Source organism: Jaculus jaculus, chromosome X, assembly GCF_020740685.1.
Source record: "Jaculus jaculus isolate mJacJac1 chromosome X, mJacJac1.mat.Y.cur, whole genome shotgun sequence".
In the NCBI taxonomy this organism is placed as follows: domain Eukaryota; kingdom Metazoa; phylum Chordata; class Mammalia; order Rodentia; family Dipodidae; genus Jaculus; species Jaculus jaculus.
Window position 1 is genome coordinate 131,352,893 of NC_059125.1, and position 21,587 is coordinate 131,374,479.

The following is a 21,587-nucleotide window of genomic DNA, read 5'->3' on the forward strand; positions in this document are numbered from 1 at the left end:
TTGCCTGGTGTTCACAAATCCCAAAGTTTGAACCCTAGCATCCTATAAACTGGGCATGGTGGCACAAACCATCAAGGAGGTAGAATTAGGAGGATTGGAAATTCAAGGTCATCCTTGGCCACAGAGGCCAAGGGAACAGATATGAGGGCTTGTGTTCGAATCCCCAGTGCGTAGGTAAACCCTGGGTGGACATAGTGGTCAGCCTATAGTCACAAAGATTGGGAAAAGGAGACAGAGGATCCCTGAGGGCAAGCTGGCTAGCTACGCTAACCCAATTGTGAGCGCTGGCCTCTGGAAAGAGACGCTATCTCAGTAAGTGGATGGAAAGTGATTGAGAAGTACAACCAACATGAACGCCACACAGGTGAACATGTACACATACCCAAGAAAACATAAATAAAGATAAAAGGAGTGTCAGGAATCAGGAAGGACAACTCTTTCTCTTGTCTTGAAAGACTTACAAGGAGCTTAGCTCAAATGGTTTTTGTTTTCCTAAATAAGCTGTACAGGTAGGGTCTTTGCTGAGTATGAATTACAAAAAGCAGGATGTAGAGCATAAATGGAAAAACCAGAAGAGTTTAGGTGGGCGTGTAGTAGGGAATCAATGTGAGTTCAGTAGAACCTTTGCTAGATTCTCAGGCACTAAGCATGAACTAACAGGCTGTATCTGTCAATCATGCTAATTGGGGCTGGCTACCAGACCTTGACCTAAAAGTATCCCCAAGCCACTGACCTCTACTTCTAGTGAACTCTCTTTGGACCTACACTTCCTTTTCACCATGTTAGGTACTCGCTGAAGCACATCTCCTAATGTAATTAATTGAGTTTTTCTTTTTCTAAAAAAAATTTTATTAGCATTTTCCATGATTATAAAAAAAATCCCATGGTAATTCCCTCCCTCCCCACCCCCGCCCTTTCCCCTTTGAAATTCCATTCTCCATCATATTACCTCCCCATCTCAATGATTGTACTTACATATATACAATATCAACCTATTAAGTACCCTCCTCCCTTCCTTTCTCTTCCCTTTATGTTTCCTTTTTAACTTACTGGCCTCTGCTACTAAGTATATTCCTTCTCACGCAGAAGCCCAATCATCTGTAACGAGGATCCACATATGAGAGAGAACATGTGACGCTTGGCTTTCTGGGCCTGGGTTACCTCACTTAGTATAATCCTTTCCAGGTCCATCCATTTTTCTGCAAATTTCATAACTTCATTTTTTCTTTACTGCTGAGAAGAACTCCATTGTATAAATGTGCCACATCTTCATTATCCACTCATCAGTTGAGGGACATCTAGGCTGGTTCCATTTCCCAGCTATTATAAATTGAGCAGCAATAAACATGGTTGAGCACGTACTTCTAAGGAAATGAGATGATTCCTTTGGATATATGCCTAGGAGTGCTACAGCTGGGTCATATGGTAGATCAATCTTTAGCTGTTTTAGGAACCTCCACACTGATTTCCACAATGGCTGGACCAGATTGCATTCCCACCAGCAGTGCAGAAGGGTTCCTAGTTGAGTTTTTCTTGCTAGACTGTAAACAGTTGAAAGCAAGGGCTGTATATTTTTATTCGTATCCTATTTTATTTTATTTTATTTCTATTATTGTTTATTCCCAATTGGCAGATGTCTGGATCAGGCTTGTATCTCTAATAAAGCTATTATTCACATCTCACTGCATTGGCTTGCTTGTTGGGATCACTTGTTAGATCCTGAGTTCAAAGGCTATGTTGTATTCATCTATGTCTCTTTTGTGTTTGGGACTTATTAATTTTGCAAATGTTTATTAAATTGAATTTTTGTTGAAACGAATGCTTGAGTGAAAGAACAAATAAAGGGTAGAAAATGTGGGGCTGGGTGTAGCATTAAAAGGTGACAGACATGGGCTGGAGAGATGGCTTAGCGGTTAAGCGCTTGCCTGTGAAGCCTAAGGACCCCGGTTCGAGGCTCGGTTCCCCAGGTCCCACGTTAGCCAGATGCACAAGGGGGCGCACGCGTCTGGAGTTCGTTTGCAGAGGCTGGAAGCCCTGGCGCGCCCATTCTCTCTCTCTCCCTCTATCTGTCTTTCTCTCTGTGTCTGTCGCTCTCAAATAAATAAATAAAAATTAAAAAAAAAAAAAAGGTGACAGACACACTGGGACTGGAGAGATGGCTTAGTGGTTAAGGCATTTGCCTGCAAAGCCAAAGGATCCTTGCCCGATTCTCCGGACCCACATAAGCCAGATATACAAGGTGGCACACGCATCTGGAGCTCGTTTGCAGTGGCTAGAGGCCTTGGCAAGCTCATTCTCTCTCTCTCACTCTCTTTCTCTGCCTCTTTCTCTCTCTCAAATAAATAAATAGAATATATTTGTGAATAAAAGGTGACACACTGCACAAACACTATTTTCTCCCTGACACAATCATTTGTGCAATCGCTAGCACAGTAAGGATGCAAAGCTATTGGAAAATGGTGTGTGTGGGGTGGGGACCTGTTTTCACATATAGAATAAATGTTTGAAATACACATTCTGGATCTCCTTATGCAAATCTGTAGCCAGTCCCTTTGGCAGCAGAGAGCCTGGATAAAAGGGCTAAAGGATACTTGTAGCTAAAGGACTGATTGTCTGCCCTGTCTGGGTACCATTTGAATGGTAGCAATGTTACACCACTATGGTTACTGTTTTCTTGTGGATTCTTATTTAAGATTGACATTGCAAAGAAAGGAAAAAAAAAAAAAAAGAACTGATGAAACTGTGGAAATAACATTGAACCCAGTGTGCAAATCTAGGAAAAATAGCCACTTGAAGCGGTTGTTTAAATGTTCAGAGGTTTGTTTGGGATTATTTCCTTCCTTCCTTTCTTTTTTTTTCCTTAAGACTAGCATTCAGCCTGAGGCCATACATACCATGACCTCCGGCATTATTCTAATATGATTTGCATATGTAAACTCATTTCTCACAACAACCTTTTGAGATGGATACCATTATGTTGTCCATTTTAGGCTAGATGAATCTGAGAGACCAAGAGGTAATTGAACGTGATCAAGGTCATAGAGCTGAAAGTGAGGGGAGCTGAGACCCCAATCTAGGAGTCTGGCTCCAATATATCTAAGAAGAAAGCGCTGGTTTAGATGTTTGGTTTCTGTGTTTATGCTATAAAGAAAAATTACTTATATGCTTTCTGATTATGAAAACCCCAGAATTTATGGAGAGCCTGTTATATGCCAGGAATAGTAATACACGCTTTAGCTGCATTCTCTCATTCTTCCTCACAATGAGCCTGGGAGGTATTATCTCACCCCCATTTTAAAGACAAAAAAAAAAAAAATGTCAGGTTCAGAGGTGAAAATGATTCGCCCAAAGATTGTAAAACAAGTCAGCTTACTTCACCACGAGCTGTGCCTTTTCTGGCAATAAAATGAGGCAATCGGAGGACCTCAAAGGGATGCCAGGAGAATACAATGAAATAATGGATGTGAAAGGCCTCGGTGAACAAGTGCAAGGGATAAGGCCTATCCAGTTGAATCGCTATCGAAACCAAGCTACCCGGGACCAAGGTATTACGGTTTCTAGTCCCAACCCTGTTCCTTCTCCTTCCCATCCCTAGTAATATCTTTGAATCTCTTTCTCTATCCTCCGATCCTGGCCCCAAACACTTGGCGGAGCGGCGGAGCGGAGAATAGAAGGTACGCGCGCGAGCAGGAGGCGGGGCCTACCACCCCGATCCGTACAGGGGGTGGCCCTTACGCATGCGCTGTGGGTCATCAGCTTCAGCCTCCCCGTCTCAGCAGCCAATCAGAGCCCGCGGCGCGCTCGAGACGTCTCAACGTTATGTGGGTCGTGTGCGTGCAAAGGGGGGCAACGTAAGGGCGCTCGGCGAGCCCGTCTCTCCTCGAATGAAAGGAAACAACCTCCGGCGACAGAGCCCCGCTCTTAGGCTGTGCTGGAGAACCGAGACCGACTTCTTTCTCTTTCCCCTCGCTGGCGCTGTTCTCCTGCCGTCCGCCTGCGGGCCCCGCTGGTGAGTCCCCACGGAAGCCAGGGGCCCCCCATTCTCTGACTGGCGGGAGAAGACAAGGAGGATGGCGGTGGCCAGGCCGCCGCCCCTGCCCGTTGTGAAGGGGGGGACTCTTGGTGGTCTCGCTTCATTGTCAGGGACCCCAGACGCGCCGCTCATTGTGGGCACTTGGCGGAGAGGCTGGCGAGAAAGTGGTTCGGGAGGTGCGCGGGGAGACGTGGGGCTGAAGCGGAGACTTCGGGGGAGGGGGCTCCACATCGGAGGAGGGAAAAGCTGGCATATGGGACTCTCGCCTATCGCTTAGGACCCATTTAGGAAGGAGGGGGACTCGGAGTTTGGGAAGTGGAAGAGGGAGAATTGTGGGGAATGGCATGGGGGTTAGCCTTACGGAACGAGGAAAGAACTCCCGGGCGAGCGGGATGAGGGGTGAAACTGATGTCTGCGCCGAAGCTGGCCGCGAAGATTATCAGAGGACGAACTCCCCAGGGGAAGGGGGCGTTCAGAAAGTGCTGGGGTGACACGATCCCGGATGCCAGAGGGGTGGGCAAAGGGCGATTAGGGGACCCCCCGACTTCACCACTGAAAGGAAACCTGCCGAAGTGTTTGCGAGGAAGAGAGTTTTTCGAGTTCATCCAGCGCCTCGATGAGAGAGAGATAGAGGAGGCTAGTGAGGACTGGGGAATAAATAACGGAGAGGGTCCGGGCTGCTCTGTGAACCATCCTTTAGGATATGGGCGGAAAAGCACGGTATTCTTTCGCAATTCCCATCCGTTTCGATATTCTGCGTGTAAGTTTAAAAAAAAAAATCTTTTGATTTTGAAAAGCCCTTCATTTTCATCTGGCTACTACGTAATATCAGGTCTTATTCATACAGTCCAAATTCTTTCTCTACCCTTTGGCTTGAAACAACTGGAAAATTCCTTTAGTTTCCTTTTGAATAACGGCAAAAAAAAAAAAAAAAAAAAGGCAGTGCGAAGCATGTAACAATATCGTGCAACCAAATTCAGGTGCCCTTCCGGTACATCTCTTGTTCGTTTATTTCTCCCTACCGTAACTTTCCTGGCAGAAATACTGTCTCTTTTGTGGATTGCGTTGATGTATTGTGATCTGTATATTCCAACTTGCTTACATGGAAAAATATTTTAATCTTTGGGGACTGCAGTTTTTGTTTGTTTCTGTGAAAATCTTCTTTCAGATATCAGGCATTGATTGAGGACTCGAGTTGGTTCTTGAATGCTGTCTTTGATGTGTCACGTTATTTCTACCTTGATGCTTCACAGCATCTCGGAAAATCAAACGCATTAATTTGGATTCAGTCTAACTAATCTATCTCGTGCAATTTTTTTTTTTGCACATTTAAACTATACATCTTAGACTGTTACTGCTGCTGCCTCTTTATTTCTGCTTTGTAACACTGTCCATAATGATGTATTTCTTAGAAGGAAAGGGCTTCATTGTTGGGTTAAAGTGTCAAACTTAGCCCTGCATGCTATGGAAACCCTCTTACATTTAAATGAAAGTGTCATATAGTTGTGGGTCATTATCAACCCTATTGTAATGATCCTTGGAATGCCCTTCTACTTGAGACCACAAATGTGACAGCAGTCGATAAAAATCTGTATTTTTATGATAGACATTTTTTCTAGGAGTCATTGTTTCCATGATGATCTCTGCTGCATGTTTTATAAGGCGCCTGTAAAAAATTAGCAAGATATGCACAGATGCATTATTTGAATTTTAGTGGAAAAATCCATTTAGTCATTACATATTGGGGAAAGTTTTTAATTCGTTTGTTGCACTTTTTGTGTGGTAGTTCTGTTCATTTTACAAATTAAATTGAAACTGATTGCCAAACAAATACGTGAATGTTTTTCAATGCAAAATTAAGTGTACCCTTTTTTTCTCTTTTAGATCTTGGAATCTTTGATATCTAGAAAAACAAGTTCTCAAAATTAGGATGAGAAATTTACCTGTTTATTAATTCAAAGAGGCAATATTCAACATTGCTAGAATTTGGGGGATGCCATTTCGGAATTACTTTTGAGACTACAGAGTGATTTCTCCATTCTAGGAATTTTATTTATCTTAAGTCAGTTTTATAACGAATGCTAGGATTGTATAGAAATTGGACATTAAAGCTTAGATTTATAATGTGCCTTCAACTGGCCTCGATGACCTGGAGAAATGCTGAATACATTACAGTGACTTCACAGTGCCTATTATTCATTGCATGGTAGTAAAGAAAACTAATTCAGAGCTCAGATATCAGATTTTTGTGCTATTTATGAATCCTGGCATTTTTGCATAGTTCTAAAAATTTGAGCAGCTATGTTCTTGGTAAAGCAACTGAACACACACTTGCCTGAGCAAATACAAACACACTTCCCCTTTTGTTTCTCTCTTATATCTTTTTCTTTAATTCTGAAAGTGTTTGCTGCCTGTTTCCAGTTTATAGCCAGAGCTGTGATAATTCAGTCTTATTGTAAAGTATCTGACACCACTTAGAAGACAGGTATGTAAAATTACAGATAGCATTAAGAATTTGTTAACCCATCAGAGCACAGATGGCCAAAACCTTGGAAGTCTTGTTCTACAAAAAAAGAATATGGGATATAAATTATTGAGAATACATTTTTGTGGCCTCCTGTTAAATTTTGATTATCTGAATTTGTATGTTGAGTAGTTAAGAATGGTTGTAGAGAGAGTATTATCTGGCTGCCAGTTCTTGTTGGTGACACTATGCTTCTAGAAAGCCAGAGTGGTGTTAGTAAGTTTTTAAAAAACAGGGTTATGAAAATGTTCAAATATGTATAAATAAAATAATTTAATAAATTAGTCTAAAGACAGAGTTTGAAATTTTATTGATTGTGATGTGCTATGTATGGCAACCTGGTTCTTGAACTGCTTAGTCCTGTTAACTTGGAAATCACACAAATCAAATAACTGTAACTTTGGTTTAATGTCATTCTGAAGAATCCATATTGAAAATGATCTAAAGCTAAAGACTTCTGTCTTACAGCTTTTCTTCCCTCTTTTGGTTTGACACCACAAGCTATAATTATAATTTGATCGAACGCAAGGCTCATTCAGAATTTTCCTTCCATTACACAGCATTACTCATTTACATATGGAAGTTTCTGCGTGTAGAAGACCTCTGTCAGTTTATGACTTTAACTAATAAGCTGACTTGGGAAAACTCTCAGTCATATAATATAGTTGAATATGTAATTGGTCTCAAAAGACTAGAAGAGACTACATTTTTAGTAGAATATTAGAAGCTTATTTTCTTATGAAAAAGGAACAGAAGAACAACAATCTATTTGCTAAAGATCATATTCATGATTTACTTAAAATACTTCAGGTTTTAAAAAGAAGTGTTTTAAACTCATGGCTAAGTAAATGTCTTTTACTTTCATTATTTTATCAGTATATGAACTTGAAAAAATTTGGCATTATAAAATTCAGTTCTAGATATTTTGTAGTCTTCTTACTAGTGTTTGCTTTTTTTTTTTTTTTTTTTGAGGCAAACTCAACACTGGCTCTTTTTTTTTTTTTATGAGAGAGAGAGAATGGACTGGTGCACCAGGGCAACCTGCAATCAACCTCCAGACACAGGCACCCCTTGTGCACATGTACAACCTTGTGAACTTGTGTCATTGTGCATCTGTCTTACAAGGGACTTGGAGAGTTGAACATGAAATCTTAGGTTTTGCAGGCAAACACCTTAACCACTAAGCCATCTCTCCAGCCCCTTTGCTATGTTTTATATAATTCTTTCTTTCTTTTTTTAAAATTTTTTGTTCATTCATTTTTTTTTAAATTTATTTGAGAGTGACAGAGACAGAAAGAGGCAGATAGACAGAGAGAATGGGCGCGCCAGGGCTTCCAGCCACTGCAGATGAACTCCAGACGCGTGCGCCCCCTTGTGCATCTGGCTAACGTGGGACCTGGGGAACCGAGCCTCGAACCGGGGTCCTTAGGCTTCACAGGCAAGCGCTTAACCACTAAGCTATCTCTCCAGCCCTATATAATTCTTTCTGTTTCCTTAATGGGCACGTGCATATATATTTTAAACAAATCTCATAATTATGCCAGCAGATGCTGATTTAATGTACATTGTACTTTTTGTTTTTGTTTTTGCTTTTTTTTTTATTTTTTTTTGAGATAGAGTCTCATTTCAGCCCAGGCTGGCCTGGAATTTACTATGTAGGCTCAGGATGATCCTCCTACTTCTGCCTCCCCAGTGCTGGAATTAACGGTGTGCCCCACCACGCCCAGCCTTGTTTTTGCTTTGTGATACATGGTTTCACTTTGTAGCCCAGGCTGGCCTCAAACTCATGCTCTTCCTGTCTCAGCCTCTTCAGTGCCATGATTACAAGCATGCAACCCAGTACACAGCTATATTACACGTTTTTATCCACACAGAAATAGTTTTATTTTATTTATCTCCTAATTGGGTTGTATCTGAATTACTCTAGATTTGATTTAATGGGCTTTCCTAGAGAGTAAGAGAGCACATGAGCATCTTGGCTTTTAATATTAATTTATACTAAGTAGCTATTTTTAAGCGCATATATTAAAACCTAGGTCAAACATTAAACTACTAACATGAATATAAACTGGTTTTTAAATGAAATTAACTGTTTTGTTGCCATTCTTATTTTCTGTAGCTTTTCTTGAGGCTTAAAGCGCCATTCTAAGGCAATTTAAAAATGTCAAGCTCAATTGAACAGAAAAAAGGGCCTACAAGACAGCGCAAATGTGGCTTTTGTAAGTCCAATAGAGACAAGGAATGTGGACAGTTACTAGTGTCTGAAAACCAGAAGGTGGCAGCACACCATAAATGTATGGTAAGTACATGGGTGCCAACCAAAAGTCCTCGGAACAGTTTTGAGACATTTTTAATAATGAGTGAATAAGCGAACTGGATATGGAAAAAAAAACCCTGAAATTTTTAGGAAGTGGTTTAATGCTAATGCCTGTGCCATTTTAATACAAAAATTTATTTCTTAACTTTAATAATATTCATTGTTTTGCTGTCATTACATATAAGCATTAATTTTTTAAATGTAATTTATAGCTCTTTTCATCTGCTTTGGTATCGTCCCACTCTGACAATGAAAGTCTTGGTGGATTTTCTATTGAAGATGTCCAAAAGGAAATTAAAAGAGGCACAAAGCTGGTAAGTTGGTATGCCTCCTGAGTATAAAAATTATTTCAAACTCAATAAGGTGGAAATTGCTTATGTTCGAGTGCATCATATTTTACAGGCAAACACCTTAACTGCTAAGCCATCTCTTCAGCTTATGTATCATATTTTGAACATAGTTTTTTTTGTTTGTTTGTTTGTTTGTTTTTGTTTTTTGAGGTAGGGTCTCACCCTGGTCCAGGCTGACCTGGAATTAACTCTGTCATCTCAGGGTGGCCTTGAACTCATGGCAATCCTCCTACCTCTGCCTCCCGAGTGCTGGGATTAAAGGTGTGCGCCACCACGCCCGGCTTGAACATAGTTTTTTGAGGTAGGTCTTAACTCTAGGCCAGCCTGACCTGGAATTCACTGCAGTCTCAGGTTGGCCTCACACTGAAAGCAATCCTACCTCTGCCTCCCGAGTGCTGGGATTAAAGACATGCACCACCACACTTGGGGAAACATAGTTTAATTTTAAATCATAGGCTATTTTTTCCTTGCCAGTAAAATCCAAAAGTGAGTTTAATTTTTTTTAACAACTCAATAAAAGGAATTAATCAATATTTGTACTATTGAAATATTTCTCTCAGAAGGAATTAAAACCTTGGAGACTGTGATTACTTACAAAATAAGCAGTTTGCTTAATCTTCATGCATCATGTTTAAAGTCTCCATTCATGTATTTATTTTTTGACTTTCTTTTTGAGGTAGGGTCTCACTCTCTCACTCTAGCCCACTGTATATTCTCAGGCTGGCCTTGAACTCCTTGTGATCCTCTTAACTCTGCCTCCCAAGTGCTGGAATTAAAGGCGTGCACCACCATGCCCAGATTTTCAAATATATCTTTGTAATTCTGAAATGTTTTCCTTTTTCATCATAAGGTTATTGTGGTCATTAGAAATTAAGATGACAGTACCTCTTCAACAGGAAAATGATAGCACTTGCTAAACAAAATATTTTACTGTAGTTCAGCTGTATGACACAGCATTTATGAGTTTGGATAACTTGTGTTGAATTATACAGGACTTTTTCTGAAGCTGTGCTGAAGTGATGGTCCCGCAGTTGTCTTTATTCCCAGTAGCAAGATTGGCAGGGAGTGTCATCTCAGCTGGTGTTTATGGCACATAGTTTATCTTGGAACATGTATTTAATTGAAAGATTACTTGTTTTACTCATTTATTAAAAATACATACATAAATGGCTAGGTATAGTGGCGCATGCCTTTAATCCCACAACTCGGAAGTCAGAGGTAGGAGGATTACTATGAATTCAAGGCCACCCTGAGATTACATGGTGAATTCCAGGTCAGCCTGGGCTACAGTGAGACCCTACCTCGAAAAATAAACAACAACAAAAACATACATAAATGTACCTTCAGTAGCTTCACTATTGTAATTCAGTATTCAAAATGCTATTTGGGCTATTTTTATATGACTTCACTAGGCTGGCAGGTCATAAGGTCTGCTTTTTGGTGCTAAAGATAGAACCTAGAGCCTCAAGGATGCTAAACCATGTGCTTTACCACTAAGCTATACTTCCAGCCCTGAGGCCTATATTTTTTCTTCAGTAATTGCTATGGGCACATTATGTTGCCCTTAGATAAGTCATTCACTTATTTGTCTTTTTTTTTCCTCAAGTTAGGGTCTCACTCTAACTCATGCTTACCTAAAACTCACTCCTTAACTTCAAGCTGGCCTCAAACTCATGGCGATCCTCCTACCTTAGCCTACCAAGTGGTGCGATTAAAGGTGTACACCACCACTACTTACAAAATAATGATATTGGCATAACTCAAAATTGGCATAAAAGATCTAATACAATACTGGGTGTAGGACTCATAAGGTTGGGAGCTAGACTCACTAGCACACACAGGACCGCAGGTTTCATTTCCAGCGCTATTACTAAATAAAATAAGTAAATAAACAAGTAAGATTTATGACTTGTCCAAAGCTGTTTCATGCTGTGGACATCTTACATTGAACAGCAGCACAAAAAAGAGTGTATCTGAGCCTGGATATATAATTTTGCTCTTTTCTTCACCCAAAATGTCAGAATTTAAATAATTTATGTAGGGAAGAAGAGAATAACATTTATATATTTCACTTTGAAATAACTTTAAGACTTTTTTAGATTCATTTTTGTTGCTTCCATTGCACTGTTAATGTGCTACCAAGTAATGAAAATACTTGATTTTAGTTTTCTTTACTTCTACCTGAATAGATTTATCGAAATAACAAAGGGGCCATAAATCAAACAGGAAAGGAGAAAAAACATGAAGAGCTTTGTATATCTAAACTACATATAAACTAAGTAACTAGCCTCCCTAATCAGCTTTTTAAGGCATTTTGTTCCGTGAGCTTTTTTGCCCTGGTCCCTCTTCATCTGGATTTCTAGGTAAAAAGTAGGTCATGGGTACCCATTGAGAATAATCAAAAGCAAGAGCACTTGGTCCTGAGTGCATTCAAGGGAGATGTTGATCAGCACCTGGGGTTGGCTCCAAAGGTGCTCATTTGCCCTACAGGAAAGGATAGAGTGAAGATATCAGGGCTTGAGGTGAAAGGGTACAGGTAGATGGGTCGGAGTCTTGCAAGGATGGATGTATTCAGTAGGGAAAGAAGAGATGCTAGTGTGTAGTTCCTAGGTTCCTGTAGCCATAGGCTGTTTTTCAAGGTTTCCTTATCAGCCTACTAAGAATCAGAGGAAGGAAGATATTCTGCATAAGCAAATTCATTTCTTTCTTATCATTTATTTATTTAATCCATCATCTTTAAATATGTAGCACCAAGATAGACTAGGAGGGAAAAAAAATGACATCATTTGAAGCCTTGTTTTTGCAGTTTAGATATTGACTTTTCCAGAATGACTTACAGTTCTTTTTTTATGTTTTATTTATATACATATATTTATTTAGTTGACAGAGAAAGAGAGAGAGAATGGGCACACCAGGGCCTCCAGCCCTGCAAATGAACTCCAGGCACGTGAGCCCCCTTGTACATCCGGCTAACGTGGGTCCTGGGGAATCGAACCTGGGTCCTTTGGCTTTACAGGCAAATGCCTTAACCGCTAAGCCATCCCTCCAGCCCCAGTTGTAGTTCTTACTGAATACACTGAGACACTATACCTGTACCTATTGTTTTTTCTTTGTTTGCTTTTCGAGGTAGGGTCTCTAGCTCAGGATGACCAGGAATTCACTGTGTAGCCTAAGGGTGGCCTCAAACTCATGGTGCTCCCTCTACCTCTGCCTCCCGTGTTCTACGATTAAAGACATGCACCACCACATCCGGCTATTGTTTTATTTATTTATTTATTTATTTATTTATTTATTTATTTATTTATTTGAGAGCGACAGACACAGAGAGAAAGACAGATAGAGGGAGAGAGAGAATGGGCGTGCCCAGGGCTTCCAGCCTCTGCAAACGAACTCCAGACGCGTGCGCCCCCTTGTGCATCTGGCTAACGTGGGACCTGGGGAACCGAGCCTCGAACCAGGGTCCTTAGGCTTCACAGGCAAGCACTTAACCACTAAGCCATCTCTCCAGCCCAGGCTATTGTTTTTTAATGATAGAACTAGCACACCAGGGCCTCCAGCCACTGCAATCCAACTCTAGATACGTGTGTCTCAGAGTGGCCTGGAACTCACAGCAGTCCTCCTACCTCTGCCTCTTGAGTGCTGGGATTAAAGGTGTGCGCCACCATGGCCAGATTGTTTGTTTCTGAGGCAAGGTTTCATGTAACCCAGGCTGGAACTCACAATGACCTTAGGGTCCTACTCCTGCTTTCACTCTGGCCAAGTGCTGGGATTGTAGGCATGTACTGCCATGCTCCATTGAATGATCTAATCTGTTACCTAGCTGTAAAGATTAAAAAGTAAAAATATCCAAGTTAAATTATGAATTATCATGCCTTTTTAAAACGTTGTCTTAAGGAGACACCTGAGCATTTTAAGAATGTATTTTTAAATATCTCTAGCTGGTAAGATCTCTGAGATTGACACTGGATAACTACTTTTACTAATTGGTCTTTATGTCAGATATATCACAGATTTCAAGAACAGCAGGAGTTCAAGAGGTCCAGTTAGTTTACATTCCTTACCCCTAGGCATGATTACCTATAGGTCATTCAAGATAACATTTTCCTGCGGGTGTGTAGTACATGTGTATAAGGAAGCTAGAGGACAGCCTCAGGTACCATTCACCTCTTGATCTCATTAGCCTGGAACTCACTGCTTAGGCTAGACTGGCTGACCAGCAAGTTTTTGAGATCTGCCTGTAACTGCCTCCTCTGTGCTGGCATTACATGCCACCACACCTGGCATTTACATAGATACTGGGGATTAAATTCAGGTCATCTTACTTACAAGGCAGATACTTTACCCACAAATACCCACAGAGCTATCATCCTGGCCTTTTTGTTCCATTTTTTATTTTTATTTATTGACTTATTTGGCAGAGGAAGGGGGAGAGAGAGAGAGAATGAGCACACCAGGTCCTTCAGCCACTGCTTACAAACTCCAGACGCATGTGCCTCCTTGTGCATCTGGCTACCGTGGGTCCTGGAGAATTGAACCTCAGTCCTTTGGCTTTGCAGGCAAATACCTTAACAGCTAAGCCATCCCTCCAGCCTTTTTTTTTGAGGTAGAATCTTGCTCTGGCCCAGGCTGACCTGGAATTCACTATGTAATCTCAGGGTGGTCTCGAACTCATGACAATCTTCCTACCTCTGCCTCCCGAGTGCTGGGTTAAAGATGTGCGCCGCCACAATCAGCTGTCTTCCTAGCCTTTAACCTGACATATATTATGAAATTCTCTATAAACATTATATTACTTTTTCTACTAGAACTAGCTAACGTTTATTCAATATGTGCTAAACTTAGTTTTTTTTTTAAGCTTAGTTTTTTAAAATACATGCCCCTATTTAATCTTCACAATCATGCTGTGAAATAGAATTCATTCTTTTTTTTTTTTTTTTTTTTTTTTTTTGGTTTTTGAGGCAGGGTGTCACTCTAGCCCAGGCTGACCTGGAATTCACTATGTAGTCTCAGGGTGGCCTTGAACTCATGGCGATCCTCCTACCTCTGCCTCCCAAGTGCTGGGATTAAAGGCGTGCATCACCACACCCGGCTCCAGGATTCATTCTTTTTTTTTTTTAATTTTTATTAACATTTTCCATGATTATAAAATATATCCCATGGTAATTCCCTCCCTCCCCACCCCCACACTTTCCCATTTGAAATTCCATTCTCCATCATATTACCTCCCCATTACAATCATTGTAATTACATATATACAATATCAACCTATTAAGTATCCTCCTCCCTTCCTTTTCCAGGATTCATTCTTAAGGAAGCTGAGGCTCAGAGAAGTTAACGAACCAGACTATGGTCATATGGTTAGTAAGTGACAGAGCTAGTATTTGAATTCTGGGCCAGAACTCCTCCTAATCACCAGATTATAGTAAACTCGTTTAAACTGGCCCACCAAAAATCACATTAAAAATGTAATGAAGCCAGGCTAAGGTAGAAAGATAGCAAGGGTGTTCACTTTGGAAGCACATATACTAACATTGGAACGAAAGATGGCATGTGCTGCAGAGCCAGTGGGATTAAAGTTGTGCACCACCATGCCCAGCTAATATTTTATTTTATTTGAGAGAGAGAGAGACAGAAATATGCAGGTATAGAGAGAGAGAGAGAGAAGGGTATGCCAGGGCCTCTAGCCACTGCAAATGAGCTCCAATGTGTGTGCCCCCTTGTGCATCTGGCTTACATGGGTCCTGGGGAATCGAACCCTGGCCCTTTGGCCTTTTAGACAAGAACCTTAACCGCAAAGCCATCCCTCCAGCCCTCGAATTCTTAATCTCAAGAGAATCGCTGTAGTGTCTGAACATTAGACAACTAGTTCTATGTAAGTCTTTAATCATAGCACTGGAGTATGTTGCACTGCAGAGAAATGGGGTGTCTGACCTTTTGGAAGATTGTGATCTAGATAGTGTGTTCCTTTTTATTCTTTGCAAAAGGAGTTTTTCTTACTTAAAAAGGTTAAAATATCTTCTTAGAGATAGTAAGGGTTTTGTATGGGGGGGTGTTTTGTTTTTGTTTTTGCAGGTAGATTCTCACTCTAGCCCAGGCTGACCTGGAACTTACTCTGTACTTCTAGGCTGGCCTCAAACTCACTGTGATCCTCCTACTTCTGCCTCCTGAGTGATGCTAGGACTAAAGGTGTATCCCACCATGCCCAGGTGATAGTAAGGTTTTACAAAATGTAATGACTGCAGTAAATTGGGTGACCCTTACCAGAATGTATCATTGAAGTAGATGCACATGGATTAGAGGAAGCTAAAATGATTGCAGGATATTTAAATGTCAGACAGTAGTGTGTTCAGCACTAAGAGAGACATCACTATCATACTCTAAGGCTCAGGGACCATTGCAGAAGAGGTGATGGAAAGAATGTAAGAGCCAAAGAAGGAGAGGAATGCTTTGCAATAATGTCTTCCAGAAGCAAAGGGACCTTGGTGGTGTTATGACCTCAGTGGCTGACACTACCTACAGAAGGCCAGCATAATAGGAGAAGGGAGAATGATGACATCAAAACAGAAGAGTGACTTGTTAGACGGATTTGATTCAGTGGAGGGGGACGAGGGAGGGCATCATGGTATATTGTCTCTATGTACAGAGGTCAATAAAAAATAAAACATCAGTGACAGGCAGGAGTTCAGCTCAGAGGAAATGAGGGAGTTCAAAGCAGGATTTTTCTGGAGACAAGTGATAATACAGAGGCTGTGAGTAGGAAACATGATGATGACAGCATACTTATCCCTCTATACAGATATCCGGGCCATCTCCAAACCTCACCTGTCAAAGCCAGTGTTGGCAAATCCCCACCCTGAAACTCGAGTCTCTCTCTGAATCCTTCGCCTTCAATTTTTCCTTCTTCCACATCAGTCATGGAAGTTCTGTTTAGGGGATATGTTTGTTTTCTTTCTCAATAGTCCCTATATCAGTCTTTCCCTTCCTATCTTTCAGTAAACATGCTGCCTGTAGTTTCTTGATTTCTGCTTTTAAAAGTTAATGTCACTGTCTAAAAAAAAAAACAAAAACAAAAACCAGTGATTCTATACTACATATGGAATGATAACCAGGAGGCTCAGCTTTCCATTGAGAAGTCCTGTCCGAATACACCTTGCTAATCCTTATCTCATTGTCTCCCCTGTCAGGTTCTCCACCAGCACTGCTCTCCATGTTCTGATGTTCATCATGTTGGCAGTTGCCTCTCAGTTGCCTCACATAGGTTCTGTTTGGAGGCCCAGCTCAAATTTCATGCTTGCTTCTGACCTATAGTCCAACACGACAGGCGCTGTATTCACAACACATGTGCAAGCTTGTCTTCCACACTACCATGGAATCCAAGACTGAGACTGTGTTCTCTTGCCTAGCATAGCATTCATTGCCTGGGAATGATGCATAGGAAACATTTAACATGGCCCTTGGTGTCTTCCCTGTGCTCAGTAGTGTTCTAATAACTAAGTGGGCACTGATTGTTCCTTGAGTTTCAAAAAGAACAGGTTATAGTATTAAAGTGGGGAGCTTAATAAATGGGTTATGTTTAGATTTGACCAGGGAACTCATGGCATTATACAAAATATTCCTGTTTTGGTTAATCAGTATCTTAATGTTGTTTTGAGGCTTTGGTAGTTTTAAAAGAGAAGAGAGAAATGTGGATGGAACAGTCAGGTTAGTTATTTCTTCAGGATACTGGAAAACTGGATATGCCTCAAACATGAGGGACTTCATACTCTCCCCATCTGTGCTTATTTTTGTTATTTCCCATGGCTATTACATTTGTCAGTAAAAATTTAGAATTTATGTATATGTCTATCAAATATTTGAGTACCTACTTTGTACCAAATGCAACACTATCTTCAATATAAAAATGAAGTAAATTAGCCTTAGAAGTGAAGAACATGGACTGGAGAGATGGCTCAGTGGTTAAAACAGCATTTGCCTGCAAAGCCTAATAACCTGGATTTGATTCCCCAGTTCTCACATCAAGCCAGGTACACAAAGTGGCACATGCATCTGGAGTTCGTTTGCAGTGGCTAGAGGCTCTGGTGTGCCCATTCTCTGTCTCTTTTCTATCTCTCTCTGCTTGCAAATAAATAAACTATATAATAAACTATATATATATCAAATTTATTTGATATATGTACACACATATGTATAAAATGTATATATATAAAATTTTTTATATGTGTGTGTAAGTTTTCTTTTTTTGGTTTGTCGATGTAGGGTTTCACTCTAGCTCAGGCTCTTCTGGAATTAACTATGTAGTCTTAGGGTGGTCTCAAACTCGTGGCTTGGCTTTCTTCATTTCTTTTAAAAAAATGTTTTATTTAGGTGGGCGTGGTGGCACACACCTTTAATCCCAGCACTCGGGAGGCAGAGGTAGGAGGATCACCATGAGTTTGAGGCCAGCTGGACTAGAATGAAACTCTTCCTTAAAAAAACAAAACAGAGAAAAATAAAAGAAAAGAAAAAAGGAAGACATGAAGAATACCTTAGGAATGGTGGTTAAGAAGACCAGAGCCTTATCTACCTGAAAAGTTAGAAGGTCTCATTTGATCTGGAGTTGCTGACATAGGTCTATAATTCTAGTAACCAGGACGCTGAGACAGGAGAAATACAAGTTCCAGAACAACCTGAGCTACAAAGCAGTCCCCTGTCTCAAAAAACTGATACTTGAAATGTGTTTCCCCAAGAGAGTTCTGCTATAGAGGTCAGAAGTGACAGGAGAGTTTTGAGAAGGAAGTGGTCGAATGTCACGGGAAACCTTTTCCCTGTGGAGACACAGACACATGTCTTCTCCCTCAGATAGGGCACAGACGACACACCAAAGGACAGTTAATTACACCAAAACCAGTTTGATGAACCAATGGGTTTATTGGGGTCACTTACAGAGCGGGGTTTGGGATTGCTTATAGGATTAATAGACTCAAATGCAGCCACACCATGAAAAGTCTCATCCCATCCTGAATGATGGCCTCCCCACAGTGGCTTCGCTGTGTCACCAGACAGCCCACCTCAGCATAGGCGAGGCTGTGGAGCACATGGCATCGCCGGCAGGCAGCTCAGTGCCTTGGTGTGTCTGGCACTGTGCGCCACATGCAGGCAGCTCCACGGGAGAGTCTGTCACCTCCCCGCAGTCATAGCCTTGGGGCTGGGTCTTGCAACCCTTTCCCAGAATTGTTGACTTCCTGAGTCTCTGGAACTTCCTTTATGCCCTCTCCCCCTAGGAAGGGATGGTTCAGTTGCTAGCTAACATAACCTTGGGGGGTAGTTGTGTGACCTCTAAGATTCAGGTGTCCCGGATTTGACTTCCTGAATCCCCAGAGCCTCCTTTCTTCTGTTGGGAGGAATCTGCTACACAGTACCCGTTTCTTCCGCTTTTACATTCTTTTTGCCCCCCCCCCCACCTTCTGCAGGGTTCCCTGAGTCTTGGAGGGGATGAGATAGAAGTCCATCTGTGACAGAATTGAGCCACTATATCACAGCAGCAGTCACTCAGTCCCAGGAGTTTGTCCAGCCCTACAAGAAGTTCTTTTTTTTTTTTTTTTTTTAAATTTTTATTTATTTGAGAGAGCGACAGATACAGAGAGAAAGACAGGTAGAGGGAGAGAGAGAATGGGCGCGCCAGGGCTTCCAGCCTCTGCAAACGAACTCCAGACGCGTGCGCCCCCTTGTGCATCTGGCTAACGTGGGACCTGGGGAACCGAGCCTCGAACCGGGGTCCTTAGGCTTCACAGGCAAGCGCTTAACCGCTAAGCCATCTCTCCAGCCCAAGAAGTTCTTTTCCATGACCAAGGCAGACAGTAGTAACAACAGCAGCACTGTATGGGCACAAGCACACACACAGCCACCACCTCCATTCAACAAAACAACAACGGCCCCCAGGGCCTATGGTCTCCGCCACAGACTTTTATTTTGTTAATTAAATAATTTTTTTTTTTGTTTTTGTTTTTGTTTTTCAAGGTAGGGTCTCACTCTAGCTCAGGCTGACCTGGAATTCACTCTGTAGTCTCAGGGTGGCCTTGAACTCACGGCGATTCTCCTACCTCTGCCTCCCGAGTGCTGGGATTAAAGGCGTGCGCCACCACGCCCGGCAGCCACAGACTTTTGATCGGGTTTTACAGTACCATACACGAACTCCTTCCTGTGAAGTGGGCCTTAAAACCAATCAAAAAAGTCGTCGTCAATACTCCAAACAGTCGTGCCACTATCGCACAAGCAAGCACAGCTGGCCCATCATGTTGCTGTTGTATCACACAGGGTCCAAAGCTGAATAGGACTGTTGAAGGCCATTTCTTCCCGCAGCCTACATAGCACCTTCTAGCACTGTGAAAGCCAGCCGGAAGAGGGGTGCTTCTAGCTCAGCAAGCCTGATCTCTCCACATCCTATAACCAAAGCATTCAGGGTCTTCAGCAGTAGGATCTTAGCATTTCATTCTAAAATGCAACCACCCACAGTGGCAGTAAACTTTCATTTGGGTGCCTCATGGGCCTTCCTGGCCAACAGCTCTTAGGAAAGTAGTTTATTCCTGGCACTGTTAACTTTATTCACAACATCATGAGCTTTCTGTCCATGCAGGTTACTTTCCTTTCAACTCTTTACCTGTGGTCTTTTCTGTCTTCACAGATAGTCTTTTTTTTTTCTTCAATTTTTTATTAACAACTTCCAAGATTCTAAAAAATATCCCATGGTAATACCCACCCTCCCCCCACTTTCCCCTTTGAAATTCCATTCTCCATCATGTACCCTCCCCATCTCAATCAGTCACTCTCTCATTTTGATGTCATGATCTTTTCCTCCTCTTATGATGGTCTTGTGTAGGTAGTGTCAGGCACTGTGAGGTCATGGATATCCAGGCCATTTTGTGTCTGGGGGGAGCATGTAGTAAGGAGTCCTACCCTTCCTTTGGCTCTTACATTCTTTCTGCCACCTCTTTCGCAATGGACCCTGAGCCTTGGAAGGTGTGTTAGAGAAGTTACAATACTGAGCACTCCTGTCACTTCTTTCCAGCACCATGATGTCTCCTGAGTCATCCCAAGGTCACTGCCAACAGATACCTTTCTTAACATGCAAGACACCCAGAGGTTAGCACTGTAACATTTGTACAACCTTTTCACAGAGGCTAGGCAGGCTCTCTGAAGGCCCATCACCATACAGTCCATCAAGCACGAGTTGGTTTGGCATCATTTGGTCTCAGGAGTCAGTAACAGAAGGAGAACATTAGCAAGGTCCAAAACAGCTTGAGCAGAGTTTGTGGCTTGCATCATCTGCTTCCTCAAAAGAGCAATATTGGGAACAGCACCATAGATGGGAGGTTGCATATAATCCCCGGATATTTTCGGTGGGCCATCCCACTTCTTTACCTTGTGGTAATTCCTTGGAGTTGCCTTGCATCTCTCTACAACTGGCTCCTTAGGGTCCACTCAGACTGCTTGGCACAACCCAGGACTAAAGGGGCATGAAGCTGCTATCTAGCCTGCTGTGGTGCCAGCCATTTGGGTTGGATTTCCCCATCTCTTTGGGCTTACAGATCATTACCTTAGGACAAGGGTTAGCAAGCTTTGTTTTGTCTTTTGAAGCCTCAGTATGTAGCCCAGGCTGGCTTTAACTTAGAATTTTTTTTTTCGAGGTAGGGTCTCACTCTAGCTCAGGCTAACCTGGAATTCACTATGGAGTCTCAGGGTGGCCTCGAACTCATGGCGATCCTCCCACCTCTGCCTCCCAAGTGCTGGGATTAAAGGCATGTGCCACCACGCCCGGCTCTAACTTAGAATTCTCTTGCCTCAATATCCCTAGTAGTGGGATTGCAGGTGAACTTTTCTGTAAATGGCCAGATAGATTTTTAACACTTTTCTAGCCATATGGTCTCAGTTGCAATTGCAGACAATACACAAAATGTAGCTACAGCTGTGTTCCATTTAAACTTTGTTTACAAAAATGAGCAGCATGGGCTGGAGAGATGGCTTAGCAATTAAGGCGCTTGCCTGTGAAGCCTAAGGCCCCAGGTTTGATTTTTCAGGTCCCATGTTAGCCAGATGTACAATGGTGGCACATGCACCTGGAGTTCGTTTGCAGTGGCTACAGGCCCTGGCGTGTCCATTCTCTGTCTCAAATAAATAAATAAATAAAAACAAAATCTTTAAAAAAACGAGTAGCATGCTAGACTGGACCCACAGGACAGTATTGTTGGCAGGGGGAGTAAATTTTCTTCATGAAGATATTTTATTATCTGTGTAACAGAATATAAATACATTGTGAATATTCACATAAGTGGCAACTCTTACAAAGCTTCAATTATGACATGCAGGTTGTTAATGCATATAGACATT

The 21,587-nt window shown here is 41.8% G+C and overlaps 1 protein-coding gene across 5 annotated transcripts in view; it reads left to right on the plus strand.

The window, feature by feature from the left end:
• The first annotated feature begins 3,845 nt into the window (after nt 1-3,845).
• Phf6 (PHD finger protein 6) overlaps nt 3,846-21,587 on the plus strand; it is a 74,385-nt gene continuing 56,643 nt past the window's right edge. For 3 of the 5 annotated variants that reach the window (XM_045140911.1, XM_045140913.1, XM_004653984.2), the window contains exons 1-3: nt 3,846-4,009; nt 8,677-8,856; nt 9,087-9,188. In XM_045140911.1, the coding sequence (XP_044996846.1) occupies nt 8,719-8,856; nt 9,087-9,188 (240 nt within the window). In that variant the 5' untranslated portion in view covers nt 3,846-4,009; nt 8,677-8,718. Of the gene's footprint in view, nt 4,010-6,434; nt 6,519-8,676; nt 8,857-9,086; nt 9,189-21,587 lie in introns of all 5 variants that reach the window. The other 2 variants (XM_045140912.1, XM_045140914.1) reach the window with 2 other exon arrangements.